A 23,535-nucleotide genomic window follows, 5' to 3' on the forward strand; every position below is an offset into this window, starting at 1 on the left:
AAAAGGTTAGCCAGCTGATCTGAATTACGGATGTTTCTAGATGTGGGTTCGAGTCCTACAGCTGACTAATCTTTTCTGTGACTTTCATCTTTCATTTCTTAGGCAATTTGAGGCTTTGTATGTGTTTGTCCTTTCTATGTTGTTCCAGCCTCAGAACCTCTCTTGTTCTACTTTAAAAATTAGAATTTTAAAAATTATATGCTAATTTGTTTATTTATAAAATTAAAAATTAAAATATATTTTATATTCAATAAAATAATGTAGTTATAAAAATGTAACATTTGATATTTTATTGAGTTTTTATTTATTGAGTGACTAGAAGGCACTCCTACACAGGGTGGAGATGTCAAACAAATCTTTATTTCAGTTTGTGACTCTGAGCAATCAGGAATTTAATTAAAACACTGCAAGAGGAAATATTGAGAGATTCACCCTTGAAGCAGATGAATGTGCTGTAACAAATAATTCATGTTGTATAGTAATTAAGCGCATTTATGCTAGAAATTTCCGTACCGCAAGGAGCAAGTTACGCAACAGAAATGCGTGCTGTCTTCACTACAATTTGCAGACACCTCAAATTGATATAAACGACATTTGTACTAAGCACTAAAATACAGCAATGTTCACAGTTTATGAGGTAGCACAAGAACCCAGGAGTGCATGAACAGACAAACATATACACATTTTTTTTCCTTTCACAAACCACACTTGAAGAACCACACATTATATTTAGTACTAGCAGCAAGCATCCTTAATGCAGTATTTTTGCGATTATCCCCATGCAAAAACCAGCCTTCTACAACTGAACACAATATATTTCCTTTAATGCAGTAAATTCCTAAACAAACAAGTACTAAATAAGCACTCCGTATTTTCGTGTTTGGGGGTGTCATTCTACGGAAATCAAGCAATAGAAAAGCCAAATATGAGGGGAGTAATTCTGAGGATTTGAGGAAAAGGGAAAGGCTCAGGCGACCTGAGGAATAACCTACTAAATTTTAGAGCGTTCCGGGTCAAGCAACATGGCCATCACATTCGCAGAAGAAAAAAAAAGAAGAGAGTTCAAACAATCTTCACTGCCATGAGACGGGGTATTATTACACAGAAAACAAAAAAACATCTGGTTGCTTAAAAGCACAGATACACGTGCATTAGATGGGCAGGTGGGGGTATGACAGCTTTTGCCCGTAAAAACCACAGCTTTGATGATTTCCGTAAAAAGATCGTGTAAGAACTAGCAAGACTATGAGAGTTCTAAAGCTAGAAAGGGTCCGGTACATGGAAAATTCCACAGCTATATATATACATATAGGTACATCTCCCCAAGCCCCAGATATGCAAATTGGTGCAGCAGGGAGTTTCTATCACTCAAACACATTCATGTCGACGTGACCCAGAATTCAAATCTTGTCAAAAGATAGGTATCACAGAGAAACTAAGAATCTCACAAAAAGCACACTCAATTGTTGAACGTATTTACGTGCATACAGAAGTCTTCTTACTTATATTTCCTGTCAGTGTACATGCTTATTACCCAGCACATTTTATGGCACTTCACAATAAACTGCTTTAGAAATGGATGAGCTAACATATATCGGTGTTATTTCAGCTACGTATTGCGTTATGCTCAGTCATTCGAACCTAAAGCTACCAATACCCTATTCTGCACCACATAATATGCAGGACAATCTTCCCTACAAATTAATATAACGAGATCAATCAATAATACAAACAAATGATACAAATCTCATATCCTGTTACAGATACCAGCTCGTGACCTGGCTAATTTACTTCCCATACCGGAGGACCACATTTTTTTTTTTTTTTTGACTGCCGTTTCTCTCTTTCTCTGAGAAGTGATGTTACAGAGGAGTGGAAACAAATCCCAGCGGATGAGAAACACGGACAATGTGCGAGATAAGCCATGCTTCTTGCACGTGGAGGATGTGTTAAAGCACTTCCTTCGACATTGTTGAATCACGCTTGCCTCGGCTGAGCATTCCTCGAAGCAGGAACAGGGGCAGTTGAACTTCTTATGGCTTCCTCGTAACTGGGTGGAGGTTCCTGAAAGTTCAATCGCACTGTGAGAACACGCACACACAAAACACTACGATATGTGTTCCTCAATTCGCAACACGTTTCTCGACACTACCAACAGAGTTTTTCCAGGAAAAACTGTATAGAATGTAAGAACTCTGCACAAGCTTCACAACATTTTGACCGCTCAGAGCATTAAAGGAGCATAGAGGGCCATCCAAAATATTTTCAGTTTAAGATGTCTGATGATAGCATATGCATCAATTTGGTAAACAGCACAAGGTTTTGATGCATGCAGTTTTTTTTTTTTTTTTCAGAAATCCAGAAAAAAAGAAAAAAAAAGACGTACACAAGCACATCCGCACCTTGTTCACTCTCGACTCGCCCCCAGGGTGTAACAAGGAGGAGAGGGATGACCTATGACGTCACAATGTCTGCGCAGTTAGTCGAGGTTAGCGCCTGTCTTTTCATTTTCATGCGCGAGGGCTTTCTTCTTTTGTAGTCGCTAAACCTGCCCCCTCGGACCATGGGCATGGAGGATTCCCTTGTCCCATGGGAGCTTCCCTTTGGGCAATGATTCTTCAGAGCCCCGAACAGCTGACTAGCAGACGATACCCTGAACCAATCGGCGTGAGCGGACTGTGTAGCGTCAGAGCAAGGTCACAAGCTGGTAATGCTCTCCACCACCGTTGCACACGGTTGCTTTTTGCGGCGTATACTTTAAAATCAATTTCCGCGATAATTATGACTCTGTGGGGTCAATTACTTCTCATGGTGTATTTTACTGGCCTACTTAACAGTTTTATAGAAAGAAAACGGTGTTAAAAATGACTTATGTGCTACTTTAAATAGCTGAAGTTTGGGCTGTTCAATACCAGTGGCAGGCTTTCGCTATCATTTCTTTCTTCACTATTGAGGCAACCTTGGGAAGACTTACCTCGCCTGCTTGGTAGGGCGGGGGTTCGGGCGGAAGGTTGACACACGTGTTTGGTGGGAGCAGCTGGTCGAACGAATCACCTGCACTGCCACCTTGACAGCCTGCAAGCGGTCATCACACACATGCTCACACAAAGGTATTCGCACTTTTAGGAAACATGACTAGCCGCAGCTTACGTTGGGTTACTACTTCTCTGAGTGATGCCCTTCTGTGAAAAGGGTTCATGAAGTGGTGCGGTCGACTCACAAAGGCGTTCATGAAATGGTGCGATCGGCTCCCAGAGTGCCTATCCACCGCCTGGCCTGCATCAGGCTTTTGCCTGCGCTTCCTGCGGGAAACAAACCGAAGAGGAAAAACCGCGACTCTCACTACGCGTAAGAGTAAATCAAGTTCCACAGTAGAGTGGTTTCGTTAATCCTAAATCCTCTTCGCTACTCATTATGTTAACCAACTTACATGTATCCTAAGATAACGCAGGCTATCAGAATGGCTGCAGGAGAAATGCGGAACATGGACACTACGCTTCCATGAGAGGGACGCTGCAGCCCAGTCGAGTCTGCGAACGACGGCACAAGCCGCGCGTCATTCTCAATTCTGCCGTTTGGCCAGAGTGGACGACTCACCGATACACCTCCACCCCCACGATGTGAGCTCCATGTGATACCCCTGCCTACACCGGCAAAAGCGTCCGTCGCACACAAGATGGCGGTCTCGAATGAAGCAGTCGTAGTTGGTGTAGCACAACTGCAAGGGGGGACTCCCTACGGTATGAAAGAAACTACGGTATGAACACGAAAACAACACAACAGCGGACGAATTCAAACCTAGTGAGCAGGTAGCGTTCCCTCCGACGGACTCCTGATAAAATCCTTCCTTGCAGCGGCATGCAGATCCACGGCAGTGCGATCCATTGTTTGTTGCTTCACACTGCTCATCTCCACGGCAGGCATCGCCTAGCTTGCGCCCTGCGCAGAATTCGTGGTCGTGCTCATGATTCATGTTACTGCAAAGCCAGGTATTGTAAAGGCAGCAATTTTCACGAATCTGGCAACAGCCATGTTGTTAACGACGATGACAAGCAAGTATAGGACAATCGTAATTTGCAACGAACGAGCTTCTCAAAGTCGAACTGATCCACTGAGCACAATTTACCGTAGCATTATTTTAGTACACGTTAGCAAACTTTAGCAACATTTACACTATTCGATAACTATTAGCATATTAACAACATTAACTATTCCATATCAATCCCACACTCATTCGAAAACCATTCTGTCATTCGACCCTGGTCCTCAGCTCAACAATGTATATGCTTGATTGTTCATATCAAGCTCACCAATGACGGGTGAATTCTATGTGGGTGTCACACTGACAATTTCCATCAAGTGTTTTGATATAGACGAGCTACATGGTACAACCGCACAGAACATGCTTCGTGAAGTCAACATCCCTCGAAACATTCCCTAAACATCCTGCCTAGCGAACTTGAGAATTATTAGGACCACAAAATTAAGACCTGCCTTTGTGGTATTACTAAGTTTTCCCCATTCCACTGATGTACAGAAAAAACCCAATGTATTTGCCAGAAACAAATTTTCTCATCGTCATCTTCGACAAGTTCCGAGTTTAGGATAAGCTATGGCGCTGCAAAAGATCAGTCTCCCTGATAAATTTTCTCGTGGATTGAAATGCGTTGAAGGATGAGACGGGTTTGGTGCACCTTCGGTTATAGCTTTAGCATACAGTGTTTGCATTGGTGTGTTGCATTTAATGCCCATTCAAAACAAAACTTTTTGCTAAGCTTCTTGGAAGAACAACACGCAAAATACACAAGACACGACTAGTTATGGCGAAGACAGACAGGGCATTTTTCCTGAAACTTTATGCTGCGCCCAAATAAGATGAAGGACGGAGTTGAAAAAAATAAAAAATAAAAAGAAAGAAATAAAAAAGAAAAAGCATCATAAAAAAAAAAACATGGTCTACATAATGATTTTAAGAAGAAGTAGAACCCAGCAAACAAATGTGTCTCCGCGTCCGCAAGGATGTGCTTCTGTTTCCGTCACGGTAGAAAATCCAAATAGGGGTACTTCACCGGATTCCACCTCGTATTCTTGCAAACACTCAATTTTTGAGGAAAGTCAAAGGGCCATGCATGAAGCATTGTTACTACATTTACTTCATGTTTATGGTACCAGGAAGGAGGAGAGCTGTTACCTCGCTTGCAAATGCCACTGTTCTCGTAAAAGCCGTGGCGACAGACACAGATATGCTTGCCGCTGCAGAACGTGCGGTTTTGGTTGATGCACGACTCATCGGAGAGGCATCGTTCACCCACTGGAATGCCCACTGTGGAAGGGTGGAGATTATTTTTACTGCGAGCATTTATACACCAGACGAACATAGTTCCTTTTCCATCACTCCTACACAATATGTACGAACGGAATTGCCTCAGGACGAGAGCCGCCAATATTTCGAACAGAGACTGTTCTCCTTCTGGGCACAGTCCTTCATTGGCGTGGTATTTCAAGGGTTAGGTATGACACGTTAAAGGTGTGTGCGAATTGTGGGTCAACCACGACCTACTAGATTATAACGACGAGGTCATAATCAGCAACACCTATGAGTAGACCCTGATGTTTTAGGGTTAAACCCGATTTTTCCCCGAATTTGCACCCCGAATTGAGGTTCACCTATCTAGGGTTAAACCCGATTTCTACCTGCAAAACTCCACCTAGGCTAGGCACCTCAAGGCATCGACATACTAGTTTCTCACAAAATATGCGACTGCCCCTTACTTCTGGCACTCTGGATAGACGGTACAGTGAACGTTTATTCTACAATAATGCCCGATTTCTCCCCAAACTCAATCTGATGGTAATTTTTCTGCCCGAATTTGCATGAATTTTCAACATCAGTTTATTGACCCGATTTCTACCCCCCGAATTTGGAAAAATATAAAACCCTATACTTCAGGGTCTACCTATGAGTAGCCCGTCTGCATGATCCGCTAGGGGAGCTACTCCTCGCCCCGCGAGATCTGTATCATGATTGGACAATGGAAATTTGAATTTTGAACGTGAAGGAGTGGACGTACAACTACCATAGCAGACGACAGCAACAGCTCCTACGAAAACCGCGTAGAATGGTGATGATAATCAACTTTAGAAAGGAGCATCTCCCGTTGTTCGTGAACCTCGCAAATCTGTAACCAGTCTGGAGCAAAGATGACTTCGTTCACGTAATCCCCTACACCCTCTAACAAAGCGGCCATTCACTTCGCCCATAAAAGCCTGAATGGACCCTTTCTTCCCCCGGGCTGTTGACCGGCAATTCGCAAGAACCTGTAGCACGTCATACCTAACCCTTTAAATACCGTGCCAATGATGAGGACGGTGCCCAGAAGAAGAACAGTTTCTTTTCAAAATATCAGCAGCTCTCGTCCTGAGGCAATTCCCTTGGTTCTATACACAATATATACATTTCCAAAAAACGAAGCCATCAATATGCAAAAAGATGAAAGAGTGAGGTATTCACTGATAAATGCTCTACAACGCATTTATACAGCATGGCGACCTATAAAAGTGTACCGGTACCGGCATGCCGTGCTCAGTGATTACTCGGCGCCAGCTGGAGGATTGCTCGCCTGCAAAGCGCTGTAGGCAGTTCAATCGCGGTAGGTTCTCAAGTGACTGGGCATCGTAGTGCAAAGTTGTGATCAGAAATGTATGAATCCTGTATTCAAAACAATCAAATTTATGGTGTTGCAAAGGGCAGCTGAAAAGCTGCTCCCCAGATGGCATTGTGACGCACAACACTGACACATTTAGCATCGCAATGAGCTGTTCTGCAATAACAGCCTCTCCAATTATTGTGCGTCACTGGAGAGCAGCTTAGTTGGTCACCACCGTGTATGATTTCCATATGAGAACAACCCTTATAAGCAGACCGTGGCTTTATATGCATTAAAAATTTGGGAAATATACATGCAATTATGCAACAAAAAAAGTAAAAATGTGCAGTGCAATATGCAAAAAACAACAACTAAAAACGTGCAGTGAAAAATATGCAATGAAAACCGTAAAAACATGCAGTGAAATATGCAATGACAACCGTAAAAACATGCAGTGAAATATGAAACGATAACTGTAAAAACATGCAGTGAAATGCCATTATCAACCCCAAAACACGTTTATTTTCGTGCGACTGCGACATCTCCTCAGACTACTATCCCCTTGACGCAAACAACAAATGGCTAGGCAGTGAAAGCTAACACACTGTCACTTCGTACTTGAGGTTCTGGATTCAATACACTGCGTTATAGTGCTCCAAGCTCTCGTGACTGAAGCTTCGATGTTTGTCTGGTAGGATCAGCGTGCAAGCAGAGAAGCTCCTCTTAACATTGCTCACGGTTACAGGAGCTCAGCACAATTGTCACAACCCGTGCAGAGGACAACCATACCATCCACCCATCCTGTAAGATTCGTCAATAACAGCCTGTTGGAATGTTTACCTCACGTGTGCCTCATTTACATTTAAATCTGGATGTACCCATCATGCGCATGCCTTCCTGAGGTCTGGGTCAGTCCTCTGATCTCGCTGTGGTGCCTAGTCTCCCACATCACCCAACAGATTTCATGATCGGGTACACCACGTTTCCTGCGGTCACCTCCATGGGAATACGTGACAATACAATGAAGCTGACCCAGGACCTACCACTAACACTGTCTCCCTCTGCCATCGCTGTCCTCTTTCCGTATACAGCTCGTTGCAATATACTGAGCCTCAGATGCACTGCCGTGCTAACAGTGAAAATTTTTGTTAAACTTTCTGCGTGTCTCGGTGTTGGAAGAAGCCGACAACCGACGCCCCTTTTAAGGAGAATGCGCACTAGTGCATGTGCTCACGCACACATTCGTTCCTTTCTCATTAAACCTGCTTCGTTCATCCTGAACAGTCGTCAGTCAGTCAGTCTCCAATTACAACACTTGGAAGTCAAAGTATGGATTCATGCAAAAACATACAACCTAAATCCAAACATGCACTAACCCGTGAAATATGCAATTTCGTGCACTTTAAAACTGGTACTATGACATTCATATTGCCTCAAAACATGCAGATATCCCGTGTTGCAAGTCGGGCATACCCGAATTCACGGTCTGCTTATAAGCTCAGGGTCAACCACAGAAATCATTTCGGTATTGCACTGAACACAGAAAAACAAAAGAGAAAACCATTTTTCCAGAAACTGCCCATGTGTGCCATAGCTAAGCTTCCCTATTTTTTAAATTTATCCAAACTTTATTTTCACAGTGCGATTACCTCATCAATTTAATGCTGCTACAGCAATGCTTCTTAGAGTTCGAGGTAACTCGTTACTGTAACTAAGTTCCTTTTTTTGGTAACTTGTAACTTAACTTGGTACTTTTACACCGTGGTAATTTTCAGAGGAACTCGTTCCTTTTTCTGGTAACTTTGCACAAGTAACTGAAGTTAAGTTCCAAGTTACTTTTAACTTGCTTTTCACTCACGTCCACATATTTTCTTGCTTTCTCTCCGGTTCCTTCATGGCATTTTTTGCTATAAAACGTGATACTCAATCAATGACTGTGTTTTATTCAGGAAGTAAGAACCGCTGCCATTGAAATGAAGCCGAACCATTGTGCGCCCACAGGGAGTAAGGTGCGAAGCGTTCCAATAGACCTCTACCAGAGAAACGTCATCATGGCATTGGTGGGCAAGACTGAAAGTGAAACAAATCGGAAGGAGAGGGCTGGGTTCCACGAACGGGTATTTGTTCGCTGCCTCGCAATGAAAGAAAAGCAGTACTGAGGGTCGCGTCCCTTTAAGGAACCGTATCGCAATCCCCTCAAGACCGTGGCTTTCGGGCTCGACCTTGTTCACCTCTAGCTTCGAGAGTAGTTGAATTCTACCAAATTTGTGGCGCTGTCGAGCACTATGACGTCATTTGTTTACAAACAGGGAGAGGTCTATTGTTGAACGTAAACGAAAACGATCTAAGGTGTTGCACTCCTCCGCAGGCAACTCAAGGTCTAACCCAACTGCTCACGCGCGCTGCACCTGCGCAATGCTATTTTGTGTCCGAAGTAACTTGGAAGTAACTCAGTAACTGAGGGTTACATTTCAAGCGGAAGAACTTCGTTATTAACTTAGTTACATTTTTCACACGGTAACTTAACTTGTAACGAGTTCTTTTTGACGGGTAACTTCTCAATCTATGATGCTCCTGACAGGTGCTGTGCCAACTAATTCCAATGTGTCTCATTGCAGATATTTTGCAATCTAACTTAAAGGCTTTTAACTATACTAAGCAAGCATTGTTCAGAAATTTTGTGATAGATAAGATAATATAAGGCATGCCCAGTCCAGAGTGCCAACATTGGTAACAGTAACAGTCGGGCAGAGTAAAGAGCAGGTTCAACATACCAAAGACGCATTTCGATGTGGTGTTGACTAGCTCCTGAAAGTAGCCTGGCTTACAGGTGCACACGCCACTGAGGCAGACGTAGTGGGCTTCTTTCCGACAGTCGTCGTCATCCTGGCATGCACTTCCTGCATTACCTAATTCGGAAAATATGTGCAGGAAAAACATTATGAATAGGATCTATAGCACGGACGGCACCTCGAAGATACGTTTTTTTACCGCGCGAACATACTACCCCTCAGGAACTGACACATAAAATACTTCCTTTCAGAACACCGCATTTCCTGAGCAAAAGATAGCATTACAAGACAGTGCGTTGCTGCGGCCAACTCTCCCCGCTCCTTCTGGCGCGTTGTGACATCAGACAATCCGAGGACTTTCATTGGCTGCTGAGGATCGTCTGCTACAGCACGGGAGCAAGCCAAACATTCATTGGCAGCTCATGATCGTCTGTTACACTGCGGGACCAAGGCTACAGGTCTACTGCTCTGAGTCTCCATTAAACAACTTTCTGCTGCGTTCAGCCCCGTGACAGACGATTTGTTGTTTCCTCTATGATTTTTGAAGTCTCAAGGAAATATGTGTTTCAGTTCCATCATTTGGTCCAGTTTGAGACGACATACTCATCATTTAATCATTTTCCAGCTTCCTAATGTTTTGAATGCATGTCTTCTTTTCTGTGTGCCAGGCTCACGCGTTTATTAATATGCCCTATCTGATGTAGCCTGCCATTTTCTGGCTAGCATGGCAATATGACCTTGTTGCAAGTTACCTTTTGCTTCATTTTCAATATCAACAAAAAATCGAACACAATGGGAATGCGAGGAAACACGAGAATGACATGGTGTTTCTTCTCATCATGTGCACTCCTAACCAACACACTATGTACCTTCTTGTAAAAAAAAAGGACGTGTCTAGAGGTCCGTCAGACGGACACGGATGTTTATACATAGAAGTCCGCAGAGTTGTGCCTAACTCGTTACAAGTAACTCGTTACTTGGTAACGGTTACTCTTTTTGGTAACGAAGTAACGATTCAGTTACTTTTTTAAATATGGTAATAGTAACGGAATCAGTTACAAAAATTGGTAACTCGTTACTGACGTTACCCGTTCCTTTTCTTCAGCGCGGGGCAGCACATTTCGGCACTCCCTGTGGCGCAATGCGTGCGGATCTGACCTGCGTGACCCACGACCACGTGTGACTCAAATTATTATTGCAATCCCTGGCTGGATGTGCTGTTGTCTTTTCTCTTGTTTTCGTAATCTCCGACCATCACTCCTTCCCAAGAATGGGCACCAATTGTGTTATGGCTACTTAAAACGCGTTTCGACTTCTCGACTTTTCTTGTCTTTGCTAAGCTTCTGAGCGCCCTAAATTATGACGCAGCCCCTCGTCTGTTTTCGGGAACCGTTGGTGATCGGTGGCACGAAAACCGGAGTCTTTTCTTGTGTCTTCATAGTCTCCGATCACCCCCACTTCGGAAAGAAGGAAGGGTCCAGGCAAGCTGATATAGACTCATGGTAAGGGGCCGAGAGACACGGACCACGAAGGACGGACGACACATTATCAGACTCAGCAAAAGGTTTATTACAATGACCCATACCCAGGACGCGACGCAGAGGGGCAACAAGACAAAACGAAGGGTCACTAATCACGTTGACACGTGTGGCGGCATGTCTGTTGGATCCTTGAACTATGCGCGGTAACGTAAAAGTAACTCGTTACCTGTGAGTAACGAGAACTCGTTACTTTTGTATGTCAGTAACGAGTAACGTATCTAGTTACTTTTTTCTGAAGTAACGGGTAACGGTATTTAGTTCCTTTTTTTGGGTAACGGGCACAAGTCTGGAAGTCCGTCGGCTCAACATTATGTCGTGATAGATCTAATTAGTTAGGTTAGGTTAGTTTATTCTAGTCAGGTTAGTGCAAGTTAGCTTCGTGAAGCTCTAGGTTAGGTTAGTTTAGTTTAGGAAACAGTCTACTTCCTCATACCACGGACGGTCCGACGGACCCCGCTGCATAAAGAATGGGGTTCGTCTGTCCGGCGGACCTGACTGTTTATACATCGGAGTCCGTTGGGGCACTCAGCTTTCAACATTATGTTGTGTTAGATCAAGCTATTTTAGGTTAGGTTGGTGTTAGGTTAGTTTATTCTAGTCAGGTTAGTGCAAGTTAGCTTCGTGCAACTCCAGGTTAGGTTGGTTAGGTTAGGAAACAAAGTCTAGTTACTCATACCACGGACCATCCAACGGACCCCGCTGTATAAAGAATCTGGTTCGTCTGACGGACCTCTAGACACAGCCAAAAAAAAACTGGCTGAGGCTCACCCACCAAGAGTTTGATGGACAAGGTTGAGAGCACATGTGTTGGCAAACAGTGACACAAATATATTATCTAGGTCAATGCTTCTGTGCTTCTAAACATGTGGGATACTGACAGTTTGCTGGCTCACCAAAGCGTGGCGAGCGACGTCACTTTTCATTATGTGCTTAATATGCTCAGATACCTCACGTTCTCTTCAACATATTTTGTTCTGCAGACTCACAATAACTGGCCAGACAAAAAACATGCACAACGATAATGCAGAATAAATTTCTTCCAGCTCAACTTACATAGCTACATAGTCTTAATGCTACAGTTGTTTGTTGCCACAATTATCTGATAAAATGCTCAACATTTGCATGTATGTGTAGCATGTGTTTAGCAGGAGCTCTAGCTCAGTCGTAGGAAACGATGGGTAGATGTGACGCATCCGCCTGTCACTCACTGCGCTTTGTCACGGCTTTTGTTAACCTATCCTACATCTGCGAATGGTACACGAGGCATCGAGGGGAAACATGTATCTCATCAGCGAATAGGTAAACCTTACTAGCAATGACACACACAAAGGATGTGATCAGGCAACAGTGTACGTTGCAGTTCACTATTACATTATTTGCAGACGAATCCAAAAATGCTAGCAGCAATCGCTCACGGAAGTAGGTATAAAAGCTAGCTGAATATGAGTGCACAATACAAGTCTTGAGAGTGCAGGTGATGACAGCTTCTGCGTTAAGCGTACGCACATATAACGACACACAAAGCGAACGAGCTATTTTACCAAAGGCAATCAAGTTTACGACTGAAAAATCATTAACTTAATTTAACGATCCATTCTTTGTGCTTGTAGTATGTATACTGACTGGACAGTCTGCCTCGGAAAGCCACGATTAGCGATCAGTGACTGATGCGCACAATCGTAAACATTGATTCCAAATACATCACTCACGTCCAAAACGAAAGTTCGTTTCCTGTAGGAACAGTATATTTCAGCATGCACAGAAATAGACAGGGTTACCCCTAGCGACAGAGGGTCACTTCGTGACTTACCTGTGGCCGATACTATGAGTACATGAAGAATGGCGCAGCAATATATCACAAGGAAACAAAATCTTGACATTTAAGTGTTATAAACTTCGTTCCACTATCATAGTACCGTATACTAACTGCCAAGAGGCCTGTTACGCTGGGTGGATTCGAAAATATGTTTTGGAACAGAGATCCGAGAGGAAGTCAGCATGACGCGTGAGCGGATTTCGTATCCGCTAAGACAAAATATCACAGAATGGGCAATTTATGTATCGAAATTATAAAAGTTATAATTTATAAATAGGTAAAAATTAGTATTTATAAGAATCTACACGAATATCAGTCAAAAATGCAATACGCATCTGTGCATCTGCTTAATTCGCTTTCCGCTCCGCAAGCCGCAAGCAACATCAGTGGGGCAACATCAGAGATCCGACGACAATACGTCATCGGAGGCCTTGAAAATTCTGTAAAGCAAGCCTTGAAAGAAAGAGAACGGTTGCGAAAGCAGAAACAGTGAACCCGTTTGAACAGATTTGACATGTATTACAATGATTCGTAGCAATCACTTAGCGTATACGTCATTCTGGGTCATGGTGTGACTTCAGCTCCTTGGCACTCGGACGCAGCACAGTACAACAGAGAACTGTATGGGGACACCACACAGTACTTTACAAGAAGTGTTGAAAGGAATAAGTTGCGGTAGTAACTGGGGTCTAGCAGGGATGGGAAATAGTTAACCACATGTAGTTAAACTAGCGGTAGTTAACTACATGTGGGAATATAATTAGAACTATCTAATTCCGCTTAATTTCCCTGCAGTAAACTCGCGTGCTAGGCTACTGCAGGCTAAAACTACTTCCTATTTTGCATCATTGCCTTCGGCTTACTCAATGGCAGTGGCTCAGTGACACCAAATCTGGGCAGTATTCTCCGTAACAGATTAGGTCATTGTGAACTTTTTGGGTGCATACGTAGTGTCTTCTGTGCTGCAGGGCTGTGCTCAGAACTTTTACTTTATGGAGTTCATCCTCCAGCAAGCCTGCATCTACGCCATTTTGTCTGTGCTGCAGCTTTGAAAGTTCCACACATACTGAACAATCAAAATACCGCTGCTTCCACTGATATCTGGAATAGGCTCGGACACGCTTACATATAGGTAGAAAGACGTATCCCACTTTTGTCACCCACTGTTTCACCTTGTATCGGCTGAGTACAGGGCATGGCCCTGATATAGAGTAAAGCATGTCTTTGCGCTGAGTTCATTTCTGCATTCATCCCCAATCTAATTCTGAGAAATATCCATTATGATCGTATGTACTCAATGCGATCACCTTATGAAAGGTGTAGGAAGTTATAGAAACTCCAGCTTGGACATATCCAATTGTCAAATGAAAAATCAAGAATTTCCTAAAGCAGGGTCATCTTGCATGCATCTCTGTCACAAATTTTTGTTCAGATTCCAGTACACCTACACCTAGGCAAGGAAGCAAGAGGTGCATGAACTTGTAAGCAGTTGTAAGAGTAAGCAGAGAATTTACTCAATCTGTTGAAGCAGAAACACAGTGTTATTTGACAAATTGTGCTCTTGCCTCTAGGAATATATCCAGTCTCGTGCTTTACGAGACAAACCTCTTCGTAGAGGATCTGACACAGAAATAAAATGCAATGCTCCGGCTAGTACGTATTGGCTGTGTACTATTCATAGCAGCACTAGAATAAACAGCAGAACATTCTATTTATTTCAGGTTCTTGTAAACAGCAACAGTTTGATTTTGGAGGGAGCAAAACTGTAAACTGTATGAGCATGCACACATGTACTGCATGTGAAAGAGCAAAATGCATAGATCAGGTGGAAGGATGCTACATGTAAAAACTGACTGCACATGGACAATGTGCTAGGTGCATTTACATGGCACAAAAGAAGGTTACAATAACAAGAACACAATTATATGAAAAGTTCACTGGAATGCTGCAAAGGAGACGTCTAAAAATATGTCACTCAGGCCCTGATGTTTTAACTACGACTCTTTGTAAAGATGCACAAACACGGTACATATTAGTAATGAGGCCATATCAAGATGAGGTAATATTTAAAAACTCTCGCTGGACATATCGGAATACTGGACATCCAGTTTCATTTAGGCCCACGGCAGAATTTACATCCAATTCTCGGTGCGCTAAAAATGGCTATGTACAGCCGCTTTGGCTTCGGCACAACACGATGAGTTCGGAAATGCAGTCTCTATTTGGCTAGGCTTTACCACACATAGGTACACATGTATACACATATTTCTACAATACTGCAATGTTTCTTAAACGTGCTGAAAAAAAAAAAAAAAAGAGCAAGAATCACAGCATAAAGAGCACAAGGATTTTCGCACGTTGTCACGAAAAATCTGCAACCAGTTATCAGTACCGCCACCATGAAATAACTTGAGTGATGAGTACCATAAGTTGCTACATGAGACTTGTCACACTGTTCTTGTTAAGCACCAATGTTAAAGAAAGAACTATTGCGTAGTGGTAGCACATAGGGGCGTACATGACTTAAAGGGGAACTCTGCAATTCTTTTTTTTGTGTGTGTGCGTGTGTAACCTGCAAAGAATTTGGTGCATTTTGTACGATAAAACATTTGGCAAGAACAGCTTTAAAGCTGCAGAAAAACCTTTAAATGGACTTTACATTTTTGATAATTGCCTCTTCCCTGGGCTAATCCTCTCTGTGTGTCTTGCCACAGGTATGGTGCATGTGCTGTGTATTTGCAAGCGTCCTAGGGGCAAGGATTGCCGATACTACGAGCAGAGTTCCACTTTAAGAGCACAACCAAATATCCAACATTTAATGCTCGGTAAACAATGCATACGAAAGCTCTAGACAGATGGAAGATACAGACAACAAAGATATAGCACAATGCCAGATATCCGCACGGGGAAGAAAGGGGGGAATTAGTGGCACATTGTTTTGGGCCATAAAAAATGCGGGCCACCACCAGAATAATACCAGTGACCTAAACCCCACAAGCTTGCTCGAGCACCTGCGGTTATACCTGAATTCTCGAGAACCACAGAAATATAGGAAAGTTGTTGAGACGGCTATGGATCTCATATAATTTCTCAACGAGTACATTAACAATAACAAGTTTACATTCAAAGTATGTAATGGAATATATTGGCTCTGCCTGCACATACTGGTAGCTGTTGGGAAGAATGCTTTTCTCTTTACATCAGGCACACATCTATAAGGCTGTTAGAGAGACACAAAAATCGAAAAAATCGCTACATGTTCGCTTATTCGTTCAAAGGTGGAGCCTCCTTCCAATCTCTGGCTCTTGCAAAGGGAACTCGGAAGTATACAAAAATATTTAAAGAGGCTAGTTATCATAAGATTAATAGCATTATTGATATCAATAAATATTGTGTACGTCGTACACAGTGTGATATTATATTGTGATATCATAATAATAATACAATGTTACATTACACAATATGAGGACTGATCAAGAAGTATTCAGTATGGGTTTATATTTAAAAAGGTAAAATACTTACAAGTTTGAAATGTTGTCACCATCGACATAGCCCTCTTCGGAAGCCACACACTTAGTCCAACGCTGTTTCCACTGTCTGAGACATTTTTGGAAGTCTTCCTTGGAACCGGTAAATAGCTGCCTCGTCACATTCATTCGAATTTCCCAAAAGCTTTTTCCCTCAGCAGGATTCTGACTTTTGGGTGGCTTAAAAATTGTGAAAAATCAAAATGCATTCGAAAGACAGACAGATTTCAGGATATTCGGGAGATTCAAACGAATGTGACGAGACAGCTCTTTGCTGTTTCCAAAGAAGACTTCCACTAATGTTTTGGACAGTGGAAACAGCACTGGGCTAAGCGTGCAGTTTCCGAAGGGCAGTACCTCGATCGTGACCAAGTTTCAAACTCATTTCACCTTTTTAAATATACATCCATTCTGGATATGTTTTGATAGGCCCTTGTATTATATTGTAAGTGTTAGAACAACACATATATCTCGGCATTGTCAGTTGTACACAGCGTTTTTCTATGCCAACGTGGGTAAGGAAGCTCCACATTTTAATGATCGGGTAAATGGGCACCGACCTTTCCAAAAATTCACTGAAATGCAACATCGATTCGCATACGTCAACCACAAGGACATCACCACAGACGACATATAACTACGAAACAAATGTTGGACTCCTATATAGTTGTTTACCGGTACATATATGTCAAGATGTGTACAGGAAGAGAATTCTAATCACTGGTCACATTGGGTGTCTAGGAAATTGCACCATAATTCCATATACATATGTAGTGTTGGGATTGTAATGTATAATTTCTCATGTTTAGTGTTCATGGCTATAGTCTTGGACCTCCTTGAGGACATTGCGAAGTTGGCAGAATGGCACAACAATTATGGTGACTGGCTGTTTCCAGATGGTGGAGGTATAGAGACAAAGAGACACTGAGTATTTCTTGGGCTTTCTCGAGGAATGTCCGAGACGAGACGCGGTATGCACAGTTTGGCAGGACCAATGGCGCAAAAGGAGTATGACATCAAGATTTTGTTGCAGCTGCATTTGGTAGAGGTTTGTGGCACATGCATGCCTGTCACCTGTGTCTTTTTGTTTTTTGTGTTTGGCTGTCACACGCGCGTAGAGCTTGTACGTGCCTGCCCGTTGTGTACTTCTGCGTGTCATGTCCTGTCATGTTCATTTCTTTTTCATGTCATGTGTGTCATGTACTAAAAATATCTCGGTGCGAGATATGGCACATATAAAAATCTGTAGTCATAGCTCGTGGCGTCATGGCTTATATGTTGGCTGGCTTTGAACTTGATGTCATATCCCTTAATATACAGTAAGACGGTGGTTGTGTTACATTCACAGAGTATTTTTGCCTTTTTTGTGTGTGTTTTGGGCTTCATCAATGGAACGGAAGTGAAACTTGCCACAGTGTTTCATAGATGATTTGTGAATAGATGAATTTTCAACAGGTTTTTTACGCTACGTACAATAACATATCAACGTAATTGTACACCTAGTGGAAGAGCTGGAAATGTTCAGGCTAGTCAAATGAGAATCGTGCACGGAAGGTTACGTGTGTGATTGTGTTTTGGTAGTTGCAATTTTTTTACACTGCACATGACAATGTGTGCAAATGAGGAAATGAGTGTGTAATATTTTGGAGGACATGTTACACATGGGGGTTGTTGGAAGCAGTCGTCTCATTGTGATTTGATGATTTCTCCTGAAAAAAGATAAAGCAACATGAAAGATAGCATCCATCAAAACAGGGCACAGAATAAAATGGCCAAAGTACAGCCTGCCTTCTTTATCTGAGACCTGCCTATCTAATGAAAAATTTGTTTTCATCTGCTCATATTTGCTGGACAGACGAGAAAACATTATGGGCAGGGGCAGATCTAGGTGGGGGTGATGGTGTGGATGGCTCCCCCCTCCCCCTTCTCAATTCTGTCATCACCGACTACTTCAATTGGTGTTAGGCAGCGTATGAGTAGCATGCCGTCCTAGATTACACACAGTGATTTATTGGGACCCCCCCCCCCCCCCCCCCGTCGTCACCACCACCACCTACTCCCCATAAATGTGTGGTAGCACCCCTATGTTTGCCTGCATGTCCCCTACAGGAGCACCTTTGTTATTTCATATAACTGCAAAAATGACCCCCACACCCAAACCTTTTGCAATACCCTCCCCCCCCCCCTGTGGTCGCGATTCTGGATAAACCGCGAGCCGGAACCCCCCCCCCCCCCCCCCCCAAAGGAATAGTGGATCCGCCCACAAACACGAGTCATTAATCTTCTTTTTTTAGCACCTTGAAAGCGAATGATAAAGGAAGAACAGACAATAAAAGTTTAGCAACGAGAACACTGTCAGTACCTTTCCTTCGTGCGACTTGGTAGCCACAGCCGAGCGGGTGACACAAGGGGAAGGAGTGCTCTGTGACGTGTGCGCTTTTGCAGCTTCCACGTAGTGAGGGACTATATGGCGGAAGGACACAAAAAATTAAGCGATGCAACGGGCGCCCCCCGGCGGTCTCGTACTTACAGTATGTCCTTTGTCTGTAGATATTACTCACACCAGAAGCTGCAGCACCAGCATCGCTATTACCTGTAGCAAGCTCTTGGAGGTTTTCAGCATTGGAGCCCGAATGTTGCTGTTTTCGGAGAGCAAGTTGTCTGCAATGACACAAAAGGCACAGAGGCAAGGACATGAAGAAGAAGGCAAAATGGGGGACGGGACAGGGATGGGGTATTGCGATTTTTGTTTTTCATACTTGTAAATAAACTTTGATTAAAGGGGCACTAATACTTTCTTTAGTTCTGTGTTAGTGCCGCGAAGCAACTGTGGCTATGAGCAGCATACAGACATGGATAGATGGAGAGAGGACAGCAGGAAGGACTGGGGTGGGGGGTTAGTGTGCAACCTGGGCCGACTTCAGGGGGAACTGTGCCGACAGTCGTCTGCCGGAAAACCCTATGGAAAACCCCCATGGATTCGAACCCACATCACCTCTCATTTTCGGCGTGGGAAGCGGTCATCCTAACCACTATTCCATGGGAGCTGGTCAACCTTATTCCATCAGAGCTACTACAGAATACATCAAAGCTGAAAGGACTGTCGACTTCGTCCCATTCCAGAAGGTAACTACCTTCTCAAGGATTTTTGAAATTGACAGACACATGTTGATTCAATGCAATAGCAGCTCACAGGGGTTGCACTTGGGGACAGGAAAAGTGTACAATGTGTAGAAAAATTGAACATTTACGAAGGGCCGATTTGTTACTTACACACAACAGGCGAGTAGGCATATGACGACAACGGTAACCGGAATCACAGCCAGAATTCCGAACCCAAAGGACGAGGTTCCTGCATTGAAAATGGATACTCTGTAAGGACACAGAACTCACCGAAACGTCAGTGTTGAATACGGGAAGCACACGGAAGTGGGCGATTGGGGAACAGTGAATTTTAATTGGCCAGAAAATTTAGAAAGAAAAAGTACTAATACAGTAGGGGTCGAGAGACCTCTTCTCAGAGATACTCACGGTGGACGCAGTTCCAGCCGCCGTAGGGACTTTTCTCCTTGGAGAAGCCATCTTTACAGTGACATTCCCCATCCCAACAGTAACCACGGTAACACTGGTGGTCGGTGAAGCATTCCCTCTCCTCCTCGGCCAACTCTGACACTGAAACATTGTGGACAAATACTACATTAGTATTTGTACAAACAATTTGGACAAATACTCTGATATTGTATACCTGCAAACAGTGGTTTATGCAGAATCTCAATGGGACGGTTCCTACGAGTCCTCTCCATGAAATCCCAAGCAGCACAGCACCTTAACCCAATATTGGACCAATATTGGCAATGTCGGCCTAATACTGGACCAAGATTGGACCGATTTCAGGCCAAGATGTTGTGCTTCTTGGGATGACATATATGTATGGCTTTCCGATTCAATCAATAAATACCTCGAAACCCTGAAACCTCAAGCAGGGGGGGGGGGGGGGGGGAGAAGTCCATCATTACAGTTACGTCGTAACAGCTTTATGCCGACATGCGCCTAAAGTTGAAATAGTAAAGGCTCCCCTATAGGAGATGCACAGGAAGGAAAAGAAGGGGGTGTCTCCAAACATTTGGGAGGGGTGTAGGGCGTTCGGAATAAATCTCTGCCCGAAAACATACAAGAGGCTTTGAATTCCAGGAACCCCTCCCCCCACCCCCAATACACGCGCACCCCTAAAATTCCCAAAAGATCTTCCAGCAGGTACAGGTGTGTGTCTCCCCCTCCCTCATACACTGTCCCAACACCCCCTAAGATGGAAATCAATCAATTGATTAATTTCAATAAAAATTCTTGCACGAATCCTTGGGGTGCCGGTGGGGACTTGATGGAACGAGACGCTAAGGTAACTTCTCCGCAACAATACTAATATCGCAGTGAAGCAAGCTTTACAATCTAGTTCGATGCTAGATATGTTGGAGAACGAGTGTTATCTCCGTACGCTTAATAGATATCTTTTGATTGATTGATTGATTGATTGCTTGATGACCAATTACCTTTACTCTTCGTACACTCCTGTGCGTTCCTGGATACGTATCCAGCCTGACAGGAGCAGACGCCGTCCTTGCAGAAGACAAATTCCAGGTTATCACAGTCGGCGTCTTTTGTACAGTAGGAACTGATTCCTCCTACGAAAGGAACGAAAAAGAAACACTTTATAATCTTCACTGCGTTAGAGCCTTTAAAGTAGAAAAAGGTAACAGAAACGAAAAAAAAAAACAAAAAAAAAAGTGCTATACCGGAAATATAGCAGGTAACTAACAGAAACAAGAAACGGGTAACGAACATTCCGAATACCTGAAACAGAAACGGAAACAAAAATACCTGTAATAATTCCGGTACTGCGCAGGACCGGATTTATTGTAATCCCTTACTGCCGTATCACGTAGGTAAAATTTACGAAATAAAGCTGAATGAAGCGAACTAAAATTAACGGAGGAAGTAAAATTAAAATTAACTATATCAAACTGGTGCATACAAGTAAATAATATACTATAGTAAATACAAGGAGCACAGTTCTTATGTGCTTATGGTGAATTGCAAGTTCCAAGCATGAGTAACATTCGTGGGAACCATATTCATATTAGCTGTACAAAGAAAGTATGTATATATATTTTTTTAAAGAAAAAAAAAGTATTCGCTTGTGTGCACGGGTCCCTAAAGCCCTCAAAACAGAGTTCATATTATATACGCAGAGGTATAATCTCGTCACGGTCTGAAAGCTTAAAAAGAATTAAAATAAAAGAGATAAGGAAAACAAGGGGGAGGGCGGTACCATTCAACCGAAACAGAGGTAACAACAGTAACAGAGGTAACACAGAGGCGTAACAACAATGGTAGTAACCGAAACTAAAGCAACAACAAATGTGGGCCAATATCAGAGGCGGTATAACGGAATGAAAGGTGCCGTTACCTTCACAGCAATACAAAAGGAACGGATCGAATTCATCGGTTACCTCGATCGTGATGTAAGCGCGAAGGAAACCGCAATTTGCGCTTTCCCTAATCTCTCCTCGTCCAGATCCGGTGGTTGTGGCGCCCATAGTGTATCCAATCATCACGTCTAATCACCTGCGGAAGCCAATGGGAGGCCGCACTGCTGTGTCACGCCTCTTGAGAACAAGAACAGAGTGGAAAGCGCAAATTGCAACCGATGAACTCCGTTCCTTTTGTACTACTGTCAAGGCAACGGCGTCTTTCGTACCGCGAGGAGAAAGCTCTTAACACTTTTAGAAAATAGGACGGAAATTACTTTACGTACCGAGTTAACCACTCAATATTTATTGCTGATCCCTGCACGTGAAGGGCATGGTCTGGAGCTTTAATTCGATCCACTCTGAGATGAGAGTTATTCGACGAGGAGCTACGCGCAACTTTGTACTGAAAACTGAGAACAAAATGACTTGGAAACGTCAGAGATTGTTCGACATTTGCGAATATAGATTTTCATCCGGGCATCAAAACGGCGAATAAACTTAAATTTTGCATTCGCGGCTTACACGTGCACAAAGATTTGCACTTTCGTGCTGATGTTTGTGTATCACGAAAGCCAAACACAGCAGGGGTTTTCAACTACTACAGATAGTTGTCTTAATAAATCTCTGCATATCTCAATAAAAACTGTAATTAAAAAGAGTTTCATTAAAACGATGTTAGAGACGCTACACAACCGAGCTCCATCGAGATAAAAACAAACAAAACAACAACGCTAGATACGCGATGGAGTATTTCCCGCCAAAATACTTTGCCTCACGTTTCGCTTGCAAAGTATACGTCTGACCTTTGATATTTCGAACGACCCTGTCGGCCCTGTCTCACAAGAGTTTCGGTGAGAGCAATTTCACAAACGAAATAATCGCAATCGGCGAGTTCGACAAGGTATATCAAAGATGTCATCGTGAAAGTTGCGCAAAGCCTAATTGCGTCTAAGCGCCTCTGCTCCTAGCATGCATGCAACAGACGACAGCAACTTACCGCCATAAGCCAGCCAGACTTGCTCTAGCAAGTGGATAAAGTAGATAAGCCTCAGCGGTGAAGCATTCCTCATTTAGGTTTAAAAACCTACGAATCTCGCTCGAAACCTTGTTTTCTCCGTCTAAAATCACGAATATTTCAACGTGCACGCGATAAAAAGGACATTTCTGCGTCTATTTCACCCAAGTGTGGGTAAAGTTTCGTCACGGTTGCACGCAGAAGACATGACGACATTTGGCAGATACAAGCGCGTTGATGTCGATACCGCTCTGGTTTCCCAGTCTGACCTCCCGCGGCGCTCGAACGTATTGTACACGGCAGTGCACGCAATCAGCGCAAAATATGTAAGACGAGCGACTTCCAGTTTCGCAAGGCGAGCAGTAAAGTCTGAGAGCAGACAAACAGTTTGAAAGCTTGACGTGGGCGACATATAGCCCTGAGTTTAGGGTAACAAACGTGCAAGACAGGAGGTCCTGCGTTGTACATTTGTTTGTTCGTGCCCGTGTTTCACGCCAAACTCGCACATATGTTGCCCACACGAAGTTTACACCAGCTCGCTTTCATAATCCCTTCGTGCTCAATTTGGAAGCATCGCGTCCTCCCGGCAAGCTGGCTTCGCTGCCAAAAGAGTTATATTGTGGCAAAGCCACCTTCGGGGAGAAAGTAGACAAAAACAAACTTTAGAAC

At 43.3% G+C, this 23,535-nt stretch overlaps 2 protein-coding genes and 1 long non-coding RNA gene across 6 annotated transcripts; 1 reads left to right on the forward strand and 2 right to left on the reverse strand.

Moving 5' to 3' along the window:
- Nucleotides 1-338: 338 nt before the first annotated feature.
- On the reverse strand, nt 339-12,977 carry LOC135375235 (uncharacterized). Its single transcript, XM_064607967.1, has 9 exons — nt 12,791-12,977; nt 9,422-9,556; nt 5,192-5,323; nt 3,799-3,939; nt 3,598-3,735; nt 3,431-3,530; nt 3,151-3,302; nt 2,975-3,075; nt 339-2,064 (listed from the first exon to the last, which is right to left on the reverse strand). Exons 1-9 carry the CDS (start codon nt 12,858-12,860, stop codon nt 1,978-1,980), a joined length of 1,056 nt encoding a protein of 351 aa, XP_064464037.1. The 5' UTR covers nt 12,861-12,977; the 3' UTR covers nt 339-1,977.
- Nucleotides 12,978-13,166: 189 nt separating this feature from the next.
- LOC135375247 (uncharacterized) lies at nt 13,167-19,110 on the forward strand. 4 transcript variants are annotated; one of them, XR_010417194.1, is made up of 4 exons: nt 13,167-14,293; nt 14,368-14,449; nt 17,133-17,371; nt 18,874-19,110. It is a non-coding gene; the product is annotated as an uncharacterized LOC135375247 (long non-coding RNA). The 4 variants fall into 4 exon arrangements; XR_010417196.1 differs by having other exon boundaries at nt 17,133-17,294; XR_010417193.1 differs by having other exon boundaries at nt 17,133-19,110.
- LOC135375246 (uncharacterized) lies at nt 16,636-23,081 on the reverse strand. Its single transcript, XM_064607980.1, has 7 exons — nt 22,849-23,081; nt 20,871-21,002; nt 19,855-19,995; nt 19,597-19,675; nt 18,854-18,984; nt 18,686-18,786; nt 16,636-18,032 (listed from the first exon to the last, which is right to left on the reverse strand). The coding sequence occupies exons 1-7, from the start codon at nt 22,919-22,921 to the stop codon at nt 17,979-17,981; spliced, it is 711 nt and encodes a 236-aa protein (XP_064464050.1). The 5' UTR covers nt 22,922-23,081; the 3' UTR covers nt 16,636-17,978.
- Nucleotides 23,082-23,535: the final 454 nt, after the last annotated feature.

The sequence above is a fragment of the Ornithodoros turicata genome, unplaced genomic scaffold (genome assembly GCF_037126465.1).
Source record: "Ornithodoros turicata isolate Travis unplaced genomic scaffold, ASM3712646v1 ctg00000843.1, whole genome shotgun sequence".
In the NCBI taxonomy this organism is placed as follows: Eukaryota; Metazoa; Arthropoda; class Arachnida; order Ixodida; family Argasidae; genus Ornithodoros; species Ornithodoros turicata.

Coding starts and splice junctions, on each gene's coding strand:
- LOC135375235 (XM_064607967.1), bottom strand. CDS start 12,860: ATGTCAAGATTTTGTTTCCTTGTGATATATTGCTGCGCCATTCTTCAT. Junction 3,940..5,191: donor CAGTGGCATTTGCAAGCGAG/GTAACAGCTCTC, acceptor AATTCTGCGCAG/GGCGCAAGCTAGGCGATGCC. Junction 3,303..3,430: donor TGCGTTATCTTAGGATACAT/GTAAGTTGGTTA, acceptor TGTTTCCCGCAG/GAAGCGCAGGCAAAAGCCTG.
- LOC135375246 (XM_064607980.1), bottom strand. CDS start 22,921: ATGAGGAATGCTTCACCGCTGAGGCTTATCTACTTTATCCACTTGCTA. Junction 19,996..20,870: donor GGAGTGTACGAAGAGTAAAG/GTAATTGGTCAT, acceptor ACAATGTTTCAG/TGTCAGAGTTGGCCGAGGAG. Junction 19,676..19,854: donor CGGCTGGAACTGCGTCCACC/GTGAGTATCTCT, acceptor TTTTCAATGCAG/GAACCTCGTCCTTTGGGTTC.